General features: G+C 44.3%; 1 protein-coding gene across 1 annotated transcript in view; it reads left to right on the top strand.

Annotated features, from left to right (window-relative positions):
- Positions 1 to 3,023: 3,023 nt before the first annotated feature.
- LOC101564987 (cytochrome b reductase 1) overlaps positions 3,024 to 16,628 on the top strand; it is a 33,968-nt gene continuing 20,363 nt past the window's right edge. Inside the window, exon 1 of the mRNA XM_004634762.2 lies at positions 3,024 to 3,433. Coding sequence (XP_004634819.1) covers positions 3,241 to 3,433 — 193 coding nt within the window. The 5' untranslated portion in view covers positions 3,024 to 3,240. The remainder of the gene's footprint in view (positions 3,434 to 16,628) is intronic.

The raw sequence follows: 16,628 nt of genomic DNA, 5'->3' as shown, positions 1-16,628 counted from the left end.
ACCCACTATGTACAGCTTATTAGTACCTTGCTCAAGAACACCAGACTTCTTTTTTTTTTTTTTTTTGGTGGAACCGGGGATTGAACTCAGACCTTGAGCTTGCCAGGGAAGCACTTATTCTACTGAGTCATCTCCCTGGCCCCAAAAACATCAGACTTCCTGAGCACCCGAAGAAACACACTATGACCATGTGCAAGCTCAGTAGATAGTGAGCTTCCAGGGCATCCATCTGTGGCTCAGCTCACATGGATGGGTTTGCACACACACACACACACACACACACACACACACACACACACAATGTCCTTACTCTATAGTCAGTGTTTCTCTCAGGGACTATGAAAATTTCTGTCCACCCATACATGTTTCTAGCATCACAAATATTAGGAAGGCCATTCTATCCAATTCGAAGTGCTCCGCTGCCCCCATACACATATCAGGAACTCAGCACAGCTGAGAGTCTGGTTAAGTACTTTGGTGACAAACTGCTCACTGTCTCCTAAGAGAAACTTCAATTACTGAAGAAATGTTTTTAGAAAGTTGGTAACACTGGGCCACAACAATATTCACTGAAAAATTTCTTCTAAGTAATGGATTCTACCAAACTTAGGTCCTTAATGGACAACTGTATGTTTTAAAACTGGAATTTTCTCTCTGATGCACACATTAGAGACAATTCAACCCTGTCTGTATGCATCACTATGTCTCATTTTCCTCAGGTGTTTTGCTAAGTGGGGCCTAGAATCCCAGAGATTCTTATTCGCTACTGCTGCTACAGAGCAAAATCAACTCAAGAGCAGAGTGAAACACTGGGTCACTGGGAGAAGACAGATAAGAATTACACATTCTTAGGCACAAGAACAATGGCTGTGTCATTGATTATCTAGTAAACTTTGCAGAAGAAGAGAAACAGTATCATAAAATGGGAATATTATACAGGAATGTAGTGCTCAAGAACAAAGCCTAAAATACTGGAAGATCTGGTGACAGTTTCTGTGTAATCCAGTGAACTTACCTTTGCCCTCCTGCCCTGTGCTGAGTGTCCTGGGAAGCTTCTCCCTGTGAACTGTATCACAATCCTCTGGTTTCTGTTGTGGTATGAGTAGCCATTGGAGAGCTCCAGGCAGATCAGAGAGGAGGAGGGAAAGGTTGGAATATATATTCCCCTTCCAGTCTTTCTTGGTGCACTCACTGCAAGCTGGCTGCACCGCTCCACAAAGCCTGTGTGAGACTATATTTGTCCCGAAGTTCTCTCTGGGGAGGGACAGGCTGGAAGAACTTATCATCTCCCCCTGAGGCTAAGGGAGCTGCAGAATCCTTGGGCCTTCTCATACCCTATCAGAAACTTCGTGTGCCCGGAGTCCTATTTGTTGTTAAATTACTCAACTGGAATGTCACATCTTTTTCCTGCCAGGACCTTGATCACATCTAGTTCCAGAAATCTTGAAAATGAAGGTTTATTGACAATGACTACATGCAGTTCAACTCTTAATGCCTTCAAGGCAGTCTGGGGGGTGGAGATGACCACAGAAATAGATCATTACCATCCTTTTTTTTTGTGTGTATTTAGTACAGGATCTGCAGGGTCTCACTACACTAGACTTTGTAGTGATCCTCCTGTTTTCAGCTTCCCAAGCACTGGGATTACAGTAGAGCACCACCACGCCCAGTCTCAATTGCTGTCTCATCATGCCTCTGGGGTGGCACAAGACTAAGCAGGTGCTTTAGTCTGCTGAGCTATGTGGTGAACCCTACCATTCATCTTGATAAGTGTTCCAAGGGGATGGTGTGAAGTAGAGGTCTGTAGTAAGGGGAGACTCAGGGAGTTTTTGGCTAAGGTGAGGTCAGGCAGACAGGAATGGTCAGGGGTTTTGACATTCAAGAGGCCCCCACAGCCAAGGACTTCCGGAGCACTTAGGGTTTCGTAAGGGATTAGAAGAGCAAAGGGCTAGGCTGTGGCAGGCCGCAGGAAAGGCAGTGCTACTGGGAAGGCAACCTTCTCTATTTGCTTACTCTCCCTGTCAAAGAGAAAATAATGACACAGGCAAAGTCTGCAACCTGTGGGTCGAGGCTATAGCTCAGTGGTGTAAGTGCCTGTGTGGCAAGTGCAAGGTCCTGAGTTTGATCCCTGGTACTGCCAAAAAAAAAAAAAAAGCAAAGTCTGCAGCCTATCCCTGTCAACCCTCTACTCCTGCCCCACTCCCAGGGCACTGGACTTCTTTGTCGGCTCTGAAAGTCATCCCCCTCCTTTTCCTGCACGTTTTAGCGGCTTGAAGGGTTCAAAAAAACATGATAAAATAGTCCCTTGGAGATAAGGGGTAGAAGTGATGCTCCCAGATGCATTCATGAAGCCTTGGAAGCCAGAACCCTGTTTCTCTGATAGCAACATTAATGCTAACAACATTCTTGTCCACACAGAGGGTCACAAGCAGTGAGACAGCTTCACACTTCACTAGCATTAAATTTTAACTTATAGGTTTGGGAAGGGTTTTTTTTTTTTTTTTTTTTTTTTTTTTGTGGTGCTGGGAAAGAATCCAGGTCTTTGCACATGCTAGACAAGTACTCAACCACAGATGGACAGTTTTAAGATTTTTTTGGCCTTTTTTTCTGGGACCAGGGATCGAACTCAGGACCTTGCCATTGCCAAGCAAGCACTTATTCCACTGAGCTATCTTCCTGGCCCCCAAGACAGTTTTAAAATACATCTTATCATGCCCTGTAAGCAAGGCCAGGGGCCAGGGGCCTGCTTTCTTTCTCCATAACGAATTCCAAGTGGTTTCCTTAAGAGATGAAGCGGAGCCCACTGCTGCCCACACCACCGGAGGTTACTCTGTGACCCTTCCTTGGCGTCAGAGCCAGTCTTCTGGGTTTAGGAGGCTTTTAATTTAAAACACAGAACTCCATCCAACTAAGAGTGTGCCACACTGCTCCCGCCACAAATGAGGAAGAGAGTCAGGAAGAGTTACAACAAAGTGGTGGGCATGAAATCCTCAGCGAGCTCTCTGTGGACTAACCGGATCAGTCACTCGAGCCCTCCGCGAGCTCCCAGGCTGGGCCAGAGGGCGGCCCGCGCCGCGCGATCCGGGGTGGGGCCCCTGGCAGGGCCGGCCCCCACCCCAGAGGTCCCAGCCCCCGGGAGGGCTCCTCCCCGCAGGTGGAGACCGAGCAGACTAGTAGCCACCCGGGCCGCCCAGCCTCGCCGAACTCCGAGGCTTCCGCGGCGCGGAGTATGGGGCACTGATGGCCATGGACGGCTACAAGGGCTTCCTGGGGCTCCTGGTGTCGGCGCTGCTCGTCGGCTTTCTGTCGGTGATCTTCACGCTCGTCTGGGTCCTGCACTACCGGGAGGGGCTCGGCTGGGACGGGACCGCGCTCCAGTTTAACTGGCATCCGGTGCTCACGGTGACCGGCTTCGTCTTCATCCAAGGGCTAGGTAACCGGGCAGCCGGGGCGCGGGCCGGGCTTGGGGCGCGGGGTGACAGTCGCCCAGCACCGAGAGTGGGTGCAGCGGGGGGGGGGGGACTTGCGGGCCTCTGCCGCTGAAGGTGGCCGTGGAGACCGGGCCTGCACAGTCAGGGGTGCAGAATCCCCTTGGGCGTCTGCCGGCTGAGAGAGGATGCCGGGAAGGGGTCGGGAGGGGTGCCTGGGGTGTGGGGAGGAAAACCGGCCTCCCCGCCTACGGCCCTCGGCCCAGGGCGGCTGGTGGCCGGCGAGTGGAGCATCCTCCCGGGTCTCACTCCGCCCACAGCGTAAGCACTTAGTGGAGCCCAGGGGCTGCCCGCGCAGAGGGGAGCTCCGCTGCCCTGCAGACACTGCTTGATCTTGGGCTCAACTTGTTTATGTGGCGGCCCACGGGCGAAAGTTTCCCTGCTGGGCTTCCTGTTGGGCTGCAGCCCCGGGCTGTGAGCGATGCCACCACCACGCGTGGCATCCCGGGCTTGGCTGCGGCTGGTGTGGCTCGCGGGGGGCCTCTTTCTTCCGGTTGAGGCCCACGCAGAGGACCCTCAGTCGGTGGCAGTGTTTTGTCTTGGTCTGTAGCTTCTCTTATGTAAGGTCCTGGAAGTTTCCTTTGGAAACTTTTTTACTTGGCTGTAGGAACTTCGAGCTGCTGGCGCCAGGAGCATTTGTTTGGAACCACCTTCCCCAAAGCGAAGTCCAGGCGGTGGCTTTGGGACCTCATTTAGGAGAAGGAAGTGGTGTACTGGGGCTCTCACGGAGAATAACACAGAGGTGTGGAATGGGCTCTGAGGGTTGGAACGGGCTCCGAAAGACGTCCCCACCTGTTGATGCCAGGCTGGTCTCTGAGCAGGATGCCTTTTCTTCACCGGTATTAACTTCCTGAAAGCGAGCAAACAATAAAATACCGACCTCATTTCTAAAAGAAAATGCTAGTCTTCTGTCTTTCCGCTTTTAATCTATGCTACAATAGTCTGCATGAGAGTGGCCCAAATTCTTCCACTGTGGCATATAGTGGTGGGTGTTACCAACGCACAACCCTAGGAGATGGTGTGAGACAGTCAGGAAACATCACGGCCGTCTGAGTCACCGCGTTGCATAATTCCCAGCTCTTTTACCGCTACACTACGATGAGAAAAACATCCTCAACTTCACTCTCATCGGAAACACTCTTTCCTTCATGTCGGAGGCCTTCAGACTAGCCAGAGCTGTCAACACCTTCTGTTTACTCAAAGTAGTCCAAATGCTCGTTCGTCTCTTCCATCTTCCTCCTAGAACACTCCTAATAACCAAGAAACTTCAGAGGCTTGGAATGTGCTCCTGTAAGTGAGGTGGCAGCATGTGTCATCTGACTTAGCAAAAATGAGACAAAGTCACAAAGGGGATAAACGGACTCTGTGCCTACCAGGCACACTGTGTAAGAATAAACTGAGGGGCCGGGGAGCTAGCTCAGTGGAATAAGTGTTTTCCTGGCAAGCGCAAGGTCCTGAGTTCAATCACTGATACTGCAAAAATAAAAAGGATAAACCGAGGCACAGAAGGTAACTTACCCATGGGAACAAGGGAAGCCCCTTTTTCTCTTTGTTTCTTTCTCTTTCTTTCCTTTTTTCTTTCTTTCTTTTTTCCTTCTTTCTTCTTTTTTTGGTACCGGGAATCAAACTCAGGACGTCATGCTTGCCAGGCAGCTACTGTGCCACTGAGCTACATTCCTAGTCATTTAAGTCTTTTTAGTTACTTTATTTGCAAGGATTATTTCTAGAGCTTTTATAATAATATGATTATTTTCTGCAGTCTTCTCTTTAGGGAAGCCTAAAATAGCTTCATCTGAAAAAAATTTTTTTGAAAGTCTTCATTCATATTAGAATCCACTACATAGTTTTTCTAAAAGATTTTTTTTAATCTCTCTAAACTTCGGATTTCTTATAATCTGAGCATAAATGTGTAAGTGGATACTTTGGACATTTTCATCTGTTCCTGTTATGCAAACCTTGTGTTTTCTTAAAGACTTAGTCACTATATTTGTGTTCATGTTCCAAGGTTTCTCCTGTCAGCATGAACCTTCCTGTTTACTACTTGGATCGCATTTTAGCAAAACATTTTAATCATATAACATGTTTAATTGACATGAACATAAACTTTTTTGTACATACAGATGTATGCATCCTGGTTCTTCCCGTATATTGCGCACACCCCTCAACCCAAGCAGGAGGAAGGTGCGGGAGAGAGGAGGGAGAGTCAGGACAGATGCCTTTTGGTTTGTAGTGAGGTTGCATACCAAATAAAGCCATTGCATGTTGAACATACAGTCACTGCAAAGTGCACCTGGCACACCTGACCCACCCAGCATCCTGACCGGCTAGCCCAGTACACCATAGAGAATCAGGTTGTTACCATGGTGATGGCCTTGCCAACTGGAGCTGTGGCTCCCGGGCACTGCCCACCATATGGGGAGAGTATCACACCACATATCACTAGCCTGAGAAAAGATTAGAATTCAAAATTTGAAGTTTCTACCTGATACATGTGACTGTCATAGCAATGTAAAGTTAAAGACTTGCTAAATGGAACCATCTTAATTTGGAGACTATCTGTAGTTGGCTTTATGTGAGGGAAATACACATTACAGACTAGCCAAGCTATGCAGGCTGTGTGTTTGTGTGTGTGTGTTAGCTTTTTTTTTTTTAATGTTTTATTTTTTATTTTTTTAATTTATTTGTGTGTGTGTGTGTGTGTGTGTGTGGCCAGCTCAGCCCACCAGGGGGCGGGGTTGGCTGGCATGTGGTGCTGGGGGATTGAACCGTGGTCCCTGTGCTTTGCTAAGCTTGTTCTAAGTAGGTGCTTTAGACCACTGAGCCATCTCACCAGCCCCTGCGTTAGCTTAAGGGAAGAAATTTCAAGGCTATGAGATTTAAATTTCTAACACTGAATGTGATATAATAGAGCTTTTCTGTAATATACAAATATTTGGAGATGAGGAAGGGAAAGTTAGAGTGCAGCTGTTCAATGGATTAAAGCACCTGGAAGTAGGTGCAGGGGCCAGAGGTTCGATCCCTGGGACTGCCATGCCAGTCCCACCCCCAGGGCACACTGAGATGGCAACTGAGACTGGGCATGGTGGCGCACACCTATAATCCCAGCTCTTGGGAGGCTATAAACAGGTGGATCACTGCGAGTCCGATCTAGTAGTGAGACCCTGAACACTCTTTAGACCTTTCCCTAAAATTAAAAAAAAAAGTAGCTATTATTTAAAGCGTAGAATGCTTTATAAATACAATATACAAACATAGACAACATATGAAACTAGATTAAATATGACTGAAACCTTTAAGAAGGCCCCATGAAAGCAAGGTTAATATAGAAATTACAAAATCAACCTCACTCTCTTCTTTACACACACACACACGCACACATGCCCTTCAAGTATATTTTGGGAAACGTATGTACTCTAAAATAAAGTATGGCCGATTATGGGAACTCTAAAACAAAAGTTTGGGGCTGAATTCTTGCTTTGTTGCTATGCTGGACTTGAACTCCTGGGTTCTAGTACTCCTTCTGCCTCAGCCTCCCAAGTACCGGTACTACGGACCCAACCAAGCCTCACCAAATAAATGGTAAACTAGTGGGCTATCTACCTAACAGATTCTGACATGAATGAGGAAGAGTTTAGAAGAGGCTTTGTGCTGGTCTAAATGGAATACGTCCCATGAAATAAACACTTAACTGTCAGGAAATCAGAGAAACAACCCTTGTAAAGAAAGCCACAGAAAAGACTGAAACAAATAAATGCTCTCTGAGTGGCTGTTGGCCTTTTACAAGATTCAACAAGGTAGAGTGTGTTCTTTAGTACAATGCCGAAAATTCGGATGTCTACATTTAGCGAAAAGCAGTCTTGGCAACCCTATGCTCTCTACTTTCCCACAATTAGAGTTCCTTTTGTGTTACAAACTAAAGAAAGAGAAAATAAATAGTTTAATGTTCTCAAGTGGGCTTGGTGAGAGAATGTAACTACATTTTAGTAACATCTAAAAAAAACCCAGAAAAAAATTAAGGGTAGTTTTTTTGTTTTTTTTTTTTTTCTTTAATGGGAGAAAACACAGGTTTATTTAGCATAGGTGGATGATCCCTAGACAGTTGCCTGTCAGGAGTATCAACTAGGATGATAGGAACACAGTACCTTTTATAGAATCTGGTCCAGTTGTTAACAATACACTTTCTAAATATAGCACAAATTCACCTGAATGGTAGTGTACAGTTTATCTAATCACATGGTATTAGTCATAGTTGTGGAGTAGGTACCACATTTTTTGGAGCATCATTTATCAGAAATAGAGTTGCCTACAGGCAGTTCTTAAAGGTGGTTGCAGTATCCTATTTATGCATCTCAAAGTAACCCATTCCAAGAATATTTAAATATATTTGAAAAGGCTCTGGGGCTGGAACCTGGCAAAGAAAATAATGAAGAAAGTGCTCCAAAGAGCTGCTCCACCAGTTTTGAGGGAAAACTAAGCCTTGATAACGAAACCTATCAATCTTAGAGAAGTGTTTTTTTTTCTTTAATTTTTATTTTAAAGAGTAAAAACGAATAGCAGAAACAATAATAAATGCAGTTCAAATGGTACAGAATTTCAAAACAAGAATAAAAATTTAACAGTGGTTGTAGTATTATATATTTTCATCGTAAAAATCTGTTATTCAGATTAATAGGAGGAGTCTGGGGAAATAGCTCAGTGATCTAAGTACCTGCCTGGTAAGTGCAAGGAATCAGATTTGATCACCAGTACTGCATGCTATACCAGCCCCTGAACCCTGGGTCCACTGTGCAGGCCCCTGAAACCAGTCGTGGTGGCACACACCTGTAATCCCAGCACTGGGGAGGCTGAGGTAGGAGAATCACTACGCATCACTACAGGAGACCCTGTACCAAATAAATGAAAAAAAAATAATAATAAAAAAACCCCAAAGAACAGATTAATAGGAGTGAGGTTTTTAACAAAGCATGCAGGGACACTTCTGATCAAGTGAAGATACGTAATTTTTATTATAAATAAATGCATGCAAACCTCTTAATAATACAACTTGTAGCAATGATTGAAGTAGGACTGTTTTGCTTACTACTGTATCCCCAGCACCTACAAGTAGCAGGTGACAACAGTAAGTACTTGTTGTATGGTTATTTCTGTACCATCATTCAATTGTTAGTAACAAAAATGCAATTTTAGAGGGCCAACCAGATGGCTCCGCGGAATAAAGCGGCTGCTTAGGCAGACTCAGGGGTCAGGGTTTGATTCCTAGTGTGCCATGCCAGCCCTGCCCCCGGGGTGTGCTGAGATGGGGATTAAGACTGGGTGTGGTGGTGTGCATCTTTGATCCTAAGGTTTGAGGGGCTGAAAACAGGAGAGTGACTATGAGTCTGATCTAGTAGTGAGATCCTGTAGACCCTGTACTAAAAAAAAAAAAAAAAAAAAAAAAAAAAATTACAGCCACTCATTTGTGATGACAATGGCATCTAAAGCAAAATTGCACTTCTTGTCCCCTAGTGCCTGTCCTGTTCAGCACTTTAGAAGCACTTCTTAGTCAACTCCAGGGGAGAGGGGACATCAAGTTTCACTAGAAAGGCTACTTTATTCTGAGCATGCCACTGCCTGGGGACCCTGCATCTCTTCCTGCTCTCCTGAGGCAATGGCACAAACTTTCCTTTTCTTCTGAATAGTTTTCTCCTCCACTGGATTATTCCCAGTATATTATACTTTGTCACCCTGAAGGGTGGACCCACATTCCTGACCCTGTATCCCTTTCCAGCCACTCCCTCAATCTTCTGCTTGCCTTCCTGTAGAACTTTGTGAAATATGTCAGTGCCCGTGGTTGCCAATTCCTTTCCTCCTGCTGTCACGTGAACCTTCTCTAGTCAAGCTTTTCTCCCATTCGTCACCAAATTGTTCTTCATGTAGTAACCAGGAACTTCCCTGTTAGTAATGTCAGTAGTAAATTCTCAGGCCTTATCACACTTGACTGGAAAACCCTGAACCTCCTCTTCCTTTTGGAGACTCATCTTTACTTGGCTCTGCCTTCCTCACACAGACTGAGTGGATTCTAGGATACCTGTCTTCTCTTTCTTGGCCGCTCCTTCCCAATTGCCCTTTCTGTTTTCTCCTCATCTCCCTGATTCCTCACCGTGGAGCACTGGGGCTCCGTCTCCCACCATCCTCCATTCTTCCTTAGTGATCTCATTCACCTTCTGGGTTCTAAATACCCTGCAGACACTGAGCCTTCCCATATCCATTCATCGAAGACCCCCTCCCACCAGCTCCAGAACCAGACCTTCATTTGTCTGCTCAAACTCTCAGGGTGTCAGATAGGCATATTCTGATCTCAACAGGCTATCAAGTTCCAACATTCAGGAAATGGCAACGTCATCATTCTAGGTATTCAGAACTACACAGTCACCCTTCATTCCTTCCTTCTATACTTCACATCAGTCCATCAGGAAATCCTATAGACTTCAAGTTCAAATACAGTAATATCCAAGTTCTGACCACTGACTATTTTAATTATTAATTGATCTCTGAGCCTACTAAAATGCAAGCCCTGCAAGGGGAAGGATTTTGTCTGTTTTCTTCACTGCTCTATCTGTAGTGTTACTTAACATGGAATAGGCATTTAATAAAACTGAATTAAAGAAAAGAATATTGAATTAAAGACAGTTTGGCCAATCTTTAAAAGTCCACCTATAAGGGGTTGGGTATACATAATAAATAAATGAAGTAGATTTGGTGTGTAGCACCAGCAGGGTGTCATAAGTACAACCCAACACCAAGACACAAGTGACTACCAGGATTACAGTGTGAACCAGTCAACCCAGCAGAACAGGACAGGAATCAGAGGCTACAGATAGATCTGAATCAGGCAGTCCTCCCGGCTGGCACTCTGGCAGCAATCGTCCATGCAGCAGTCCTCTTCCCAGGTGACAACTCAGAAACCAAGAGATAAGATCCACCTCAGTGGGGCCACGGGTTTAGTCCCTGTGTCTCACAGGAATGGTTGTTGCTTGTAATATTATGTAGACCTACTTTCCAGGATCCCAGCAAGGGACATGCACTGGATTACCTAATGGTGTCCAAAAAAATAGATCCAAGTCCCAAACCCAGGTATTGAGAAGGTGACCTTATATGGAAGGAAGGTCTTTGCAGAAATAATTAAGGACTTAAAGATGCAAACGCTCTGGATTTAGGGTACATCCTAAGTCCAGTGACAGGGTTCTAGTAAGAGAAAGGAGGAGATCTGAGATACACAGACACACAGATTGGGGGCCACATGGGCACAGAGGCACATGGGAGTGACGTGTCTGCAAGCCAATGAATACTATGAATTTCCAGAACCACCAGAAGCAAAGGAAAAGGTATGGATCCCACTTATTATCCCTCAGGATCTCCAGGAGAAAGCCATTTATTTTTTGGGTTTTTTTAAATATTAATTTTATTGTGAAAGAAATAGCAGTGAGACAGTTTCAAAACAGGGTAGTAGGACAGTTACAATAATTAATACATTGCATATTGTTGTCTTCATAGAAGAAACCCATTTGGACAATACCTTGATTCTGAATGTCTGGCCTTCAGTTTGAAAAAATAAATTGTGTTCATTTAAACCACTAGGTTTGTGGTAATTTGTTATGGTAGCCCACAAAACAAATACAAGATAAAACAGTTCCCTGTAGCGCAATGCAGTGGCATTCTTTTCTGGTATTTAATAGATTTCTCATTGTTTCTCCTAGTACAGACATACTTTACCAATCTGACCTTTCTTATTGGATACAGTGTTGGCTAATAACATTGCAACAAGCTTCTTGACTATTTAAGAGACCAGGAATCCACAGGGAAGACCCTGGTGAAGCAGGTGTAGGAGCAGACCTTGGTGGAGAGGTGGGAGCCAGATGACATCGGAGAACGCTTGCGGCCAGCAGGACAGGAAATAGGAGACTTGTACTTAGCTCCAGCGGACTGTAGCTGTCTGGAGATGCCAGCCCAAGGTTGCCAGATCTTCCCACTTTTCCAAAAGACATCAGATATTTAAAAACTGGTTCAAACTAAAGGTAAATAAGCACAAAAACAAAACCACTACACCAACATTGTCATGATCCAGTAAAACACATCTGTAGAAGGAATTCCCATCCATGTCTTCCAGATTACAGGCAACTTATGCTAGGATATTTTTTTTTTTTTTTTTTTTTTTTTTTTGTGGAACTGGGGATTGAACTCAAGCCCTTGTGCTTGCCAGGGAAGCACTTATTCCACTGAGCCATCTCCCTGGCCCCCTGCTAGGGTTTCTAGTCTTGACTTTGTGAGGTTTTTAATTGTTCCTTGAAGATATAGGTCAATCTTCCCTTTTAAGAAACATGAGCCAGAAATCTTTGTTATAACTTTTCTTTTTCTTCACTTGGAAATATTTTTAGCAGATCAAAACAGGCTTCAAAACAACTGTTTAGATTTTGGCTGTGCTCTTTGAAGTTTGTTCTCTTGTACATTTATCTAGTTCCTTCATCTATTATCCCATACATTAATCAGTCTGCACTGATTAATCACTTCCATTGTAGCAAACATAAATGGGATAAATGTAGCTCAGAGGCAGGGTACTTGCCAGTAGGTCTGAGGCCCAGGTTTGGTCCATAGCATGGAAGCGGGAAGAGGCTAAGATGCAACTCTGTCCACAGACTGTCCCCACTTGAGGTGGCTAGAGATAAGTAATGGTGAGGATTTTTTTCTGAATGAGCATTACTTGATCCCTGTATTTAGAACTGGTGGGGCCCTGAAGTTCAGCTGCTCTCTTGAGGGATCGGGTGTCAATCTAGGACCAGCCAGCCAGCGCTATTTCTGATTTGTCACAGTATTGATATGAGCCATAAGAGAATACAGCTGATAGCTCTAATAACATAAAATCTCTGAATGTTTGCAAATGTCAAGCCAATTTTTTTGCTTGTTTTCATACACATATTTGTAACCAAATAACTGGCTGTGGAGGATTTCAGCCACTTCAGAGAGATGCTTCTGGTGCCAAGATGATAGAGTCTGTCTTCCAAATCATCCAAATCACTTCCTTCCTTTTGACTCTCAAAAGGTTTTCAACTTTCTGATGTTCTCATTGTGAGTTCCACAGCATAGACGTGTTTCAGAGGCCTGCTTCTCTTTGACAGCCACTGCAAAAATTTAAAGAGGGTTTGCTTTGTCGTTTGAACTTGAGCTCTTTTGGGCAGAATCTGATGAACTCCTATTCTGGACATTCTATCAAGGAGGAAAAAATAATACTTCATTCAGAGAGGGAGGGAAAGTACAAGGGCCCACCATGCTTAAGCAGAAATTTAGTGTTTCAGAATTCCAGTGTTGCTTCCACCACAGCAACCATTGAAGAACAGTAACCACGGCCCTCCACTATTCCATGGCCATGGGCCTCAACAAGGGCCACAAAGTGACTAAGAATGTGAGCAAACTGAGGCACAACCGCTGTCGCGGATGTCTCACTAAACACACTAAGTTCGTGCAGGACAAGATCCGAGAGGTGTGAGGCTTCGCCCCCTACGAGCGGCATGCCATGGAGCTGCTCAAGGTGTCCAAGGACAAGCGTGCCCTCAAGTTCATCAAGAAAAGGATGGGGACGCACATCCGTGCCAAGAGGAAGCGTGAGGAGCTGAGCAACGTGCTGGCTGCCATGAGGAAGGCAGCTGCCAAGGACTGAGCCCCTCCTGAATAAAGCTTTGCAGGAAAAAAAAAAAAGAAGAAGAAGAAGGAAAAGAGGAGGAGGAGGAGGAAGACGAAGACGAAGACGAAGACGAAGACGAAGACGAAGACGAAGAAGAAGAAGAAGAAGAAGAAGAAGAAGAAGAAGAAGAAGAAGAAGAAGAAGAATTCCAGTGTGTTGCCAAATGTACTGATGCACCAGCATCAAGAGGATCCCTAGGAGTCTGACGCCAGCCTGGGCTACATCGTAAATTCAAGGCTAGGCTGACTTACACAACAAGACCCCTTTCAAACAACAAAACAAATTTTAGTATACTTACTGCAAGCTCAATAGCTTATTTTAAAGTTCACTTAAAACTGTTAAGTAGACCCAAACGCAGAATACTGTTTACTTATTTTAAAGGGCTACTTAGTCTTACAGCGTTTGCTAGTTCATGGGCCAGCAGTACAGTTTATTTTGAGTTCTTGATTTGTACATTTTAAAAGAGGAACTGTCACAACAAAAATAGCTAAGCATGTGAGGTGACGGATATGTTAAATAGTTTGACATAACCATTTCACAATGTATACATATGTCAAAACTTCATGTTATATTCCATAAATATGTATAGTTTCTCCAACTATATTATTTAAAAATGCATTTGAAAAAATTAAAAGATCTGCTCATTTGCTAGAAATACTGAATGGATTACTGTACTTTATAATGGTTTAATGTTTCACACATATTTTCTAAATTCCCACTGTATGCCAGGCTGTGTGCTAACTACTGGATTATGATGACAAAAGAGATATATTCTGTCCTCATGGATCGCGAGATTTAAACACAGAAGAGCTACAGTCAAAAGCTAGATTCTAGCTTTGCATTGTTTGCTGTAAACCAAATTTTATAATGGTATAAAATATTTGTATAGTGGCATCTAGATGAAAAAGCTTATTTCAAATCAGAGATTACATATATGAAAATATATGCTTGTATACTGTGCACATTTTTCCTTATATTTTAGAGTTCTGATTATGTGATTTAAGCAAATTTTCTAATAATTAAATTCAAATTCAAGGCCAGCCAGATAGCTCCACGGATTAAAGCGCCTGCTTAGGCAGACCCAGGGGCAGGGGTTTGATCTCCGGGATGCTCCGTCCAAGGTGCAGTGCCAGTCCCACCCCCAGCGTGCGCTGAGATGGGGATTTAGACTGGGTGTGGTGGTGCACTCCTCTAATCCCAGGGCTTGGGAGGCTGAAAACAGGAGAATCATTACGAGTCCAATCTGTATAATGAGATCCTTCAGACTCTGTACTAAAATAAAAACTAAAATAAAAAGTTTCAAATTCAATTTACTGTATTTTCTTCTTTAGAGTCCAGTGAATAATCACACATAGGCATTCACTTCTTCCGTCATCAGTTCTTTACACTAACACACTCCTCCACCTCCTAGGACTAAAATGCTCTCTCACATGAATGTGTTCATGTCCCCCCTCGTTTTCTGTGGTGAAAGGGTCCTGCCAATTAAAGCCTCAAACAGAAAGTTCTTGTTTGCCTCACAAGTAGCTGTTTCATGCCATTTCCCCCCTTAGGGGTTCAGGAGCGCTTCTCCTTCCCACTGAGCCTCAGGAATGGAGTCCAGGTACATGCCAACCCACAGAGCAAGAAATACTGAAATTCCACTCTGCAAGCAGTTTGTATAATTGTTGGGAATAATTTCTTGTTCAAGAAGTCTGATTTGCTAGGCTTTTTTTTTTCTCCTGAAACCCACCATAGTTTGGTTATTTATGCATGTTTGAAAGCATGTAAACAGCTGACACAAATGCAGTACTTTACAGTGGGCTTTCCTTTGCCAGTAAGCGTCTGGAAGCGTAGTTAGCTGTGAGCAAGGCCTTGCTTTGCTGAGATGGACGCTGAGAGTGATTGTGCCCCATTTTGGACGTGAGCCCTCGGTTCTCCTGCTGCCTGTGGAGAAGTTGAGGCTAACTGGCCACTGGATTTGCAGGCTTACCAAAATACTGTTTTCTGTTTGTTTGTTGTGTTTTTGGGTTTGTTTGTGTGTTTTTAAAACATGGTCTCACTATGCGGTTCAGGCTGCCTCAAACTGGTAGTGATCTTCCTGCCTCAGCCTCCCGAATGCTGGGATTACAGGCATGTGCCATTATGCCTAGCTTAACTTTAAAACATTAGTGAAAAAAAAATATGGTAAACTCTTTCAGCCATAATCATATGATAGATTCCCGTGTTCTCATTATACAGATTTAACAGATGTTAAGGTCTGGGGCAATATAAATATTTATAAGCCAAAAAAATATTATAAGCTAGAACTTAGAACTGGCGGGAATCAAGCATAAGGTAGGATGATGCAGGGACAGTGTTGGAGGTAGGCACCTCAAGGTGACAAGAAAGTAAAAGAAATCAAAAACCCCAGGGCCTTGAAAACCACAGTCGTCAGGGGCGGGGTCCAGGGCAAGCACCTTTCCTGCTTCAGAAACTCCCAAGGGCTTCCTCAATTAATAACAGGATAATAATCGGTGCTTTGCTGATGATCCCAATCATCAGTGGAAGATAGAATATATCCATTTGTGCCACTGCTGAAGAAAAGCCAGTAAACAACCAGTCTGAAAAGCACAGCTCCTTGGGAAACTGATGTGGGGGGACACTTGCACCCAGGCTCAGCAGCATAGCAAGACACTGTCTCAAAACAAACCCCCCAGCCACAAAAAAAGGCCACATTTGAGTTAATGGAAAGGTTTAAAAATCTTTTTTTTTTTTTTTTTTTTTTCAGAACCGAGAATTGAACTCAGGTCCTCGAGCTTGCCAGGGAAGCGCTTATTCCACTGAGCCATCTCCCCAGCCCCTAAAAATCAAATTTTGACAAAGAACAAAGAGTTCAACTTCATAAAAAATTGTCAATTCTGCGATGCCTACAGTATCAGGAAGGGTAAGAAATCGACACTCGCTGTATCTCGACCGGGGATACAGCCCAGCGGCATGGTGCCTGCTTAGTAAGTAAGTGCAAGGTCCTGAATTCAATTCTTGGTACCAAAAAAAGAAGTCTGCACTCAACACATAATTGTCCTCGCATTTTCAGCACCAGCGTTTTAAAGCAAACTTTTTAGAAGAGCACGCAGAAAGGTACTAGGTCATGTGAGGTGCTTTCATAACATGGACATGCCTGGGTACCCAGGCAAGGAAACAACATTCCAAGCACCCAGGGTCCCCCTGGCCAGCCTTGCAAGGCCTTTACATTATGATGACCAGTCCTGACTTTTACACCAGACATTAGTTTTTAACCTTGAAAATTTTTTGGTATAATACGATCCAGGCTGAAAAGAAAAGCTGTATGCCTTATTGTTTACAATTTTGGGCCAAGGAGTAGCTCATCTGCTTAAGTGCCTGCCTGGCAAGTGCAAGATCCTGTGTTCAATCCCTGGTACCAACAGGGGGGAAAAATATGTATGTAT

This window comes from Octodon degus, unplaced genomic scaffold (assembly GCF_000260255.1).
Source record: "Octodon degus isolate 3935 unplaced genomic scaffold, OctDeg1.0 scaffold00065, whole genome shotgun sequence".
Classification (NCBI taxonomy): Eukaryota; Metazoa; Chordata; class Mammalia; order Rodentia; family Octodontidae; genus Octodon; species Octodon degus.
Note: the sequence above shows the minus strand (reverse complement) of the source record. Positions and strands in the feature narration are given on the sequence as shown.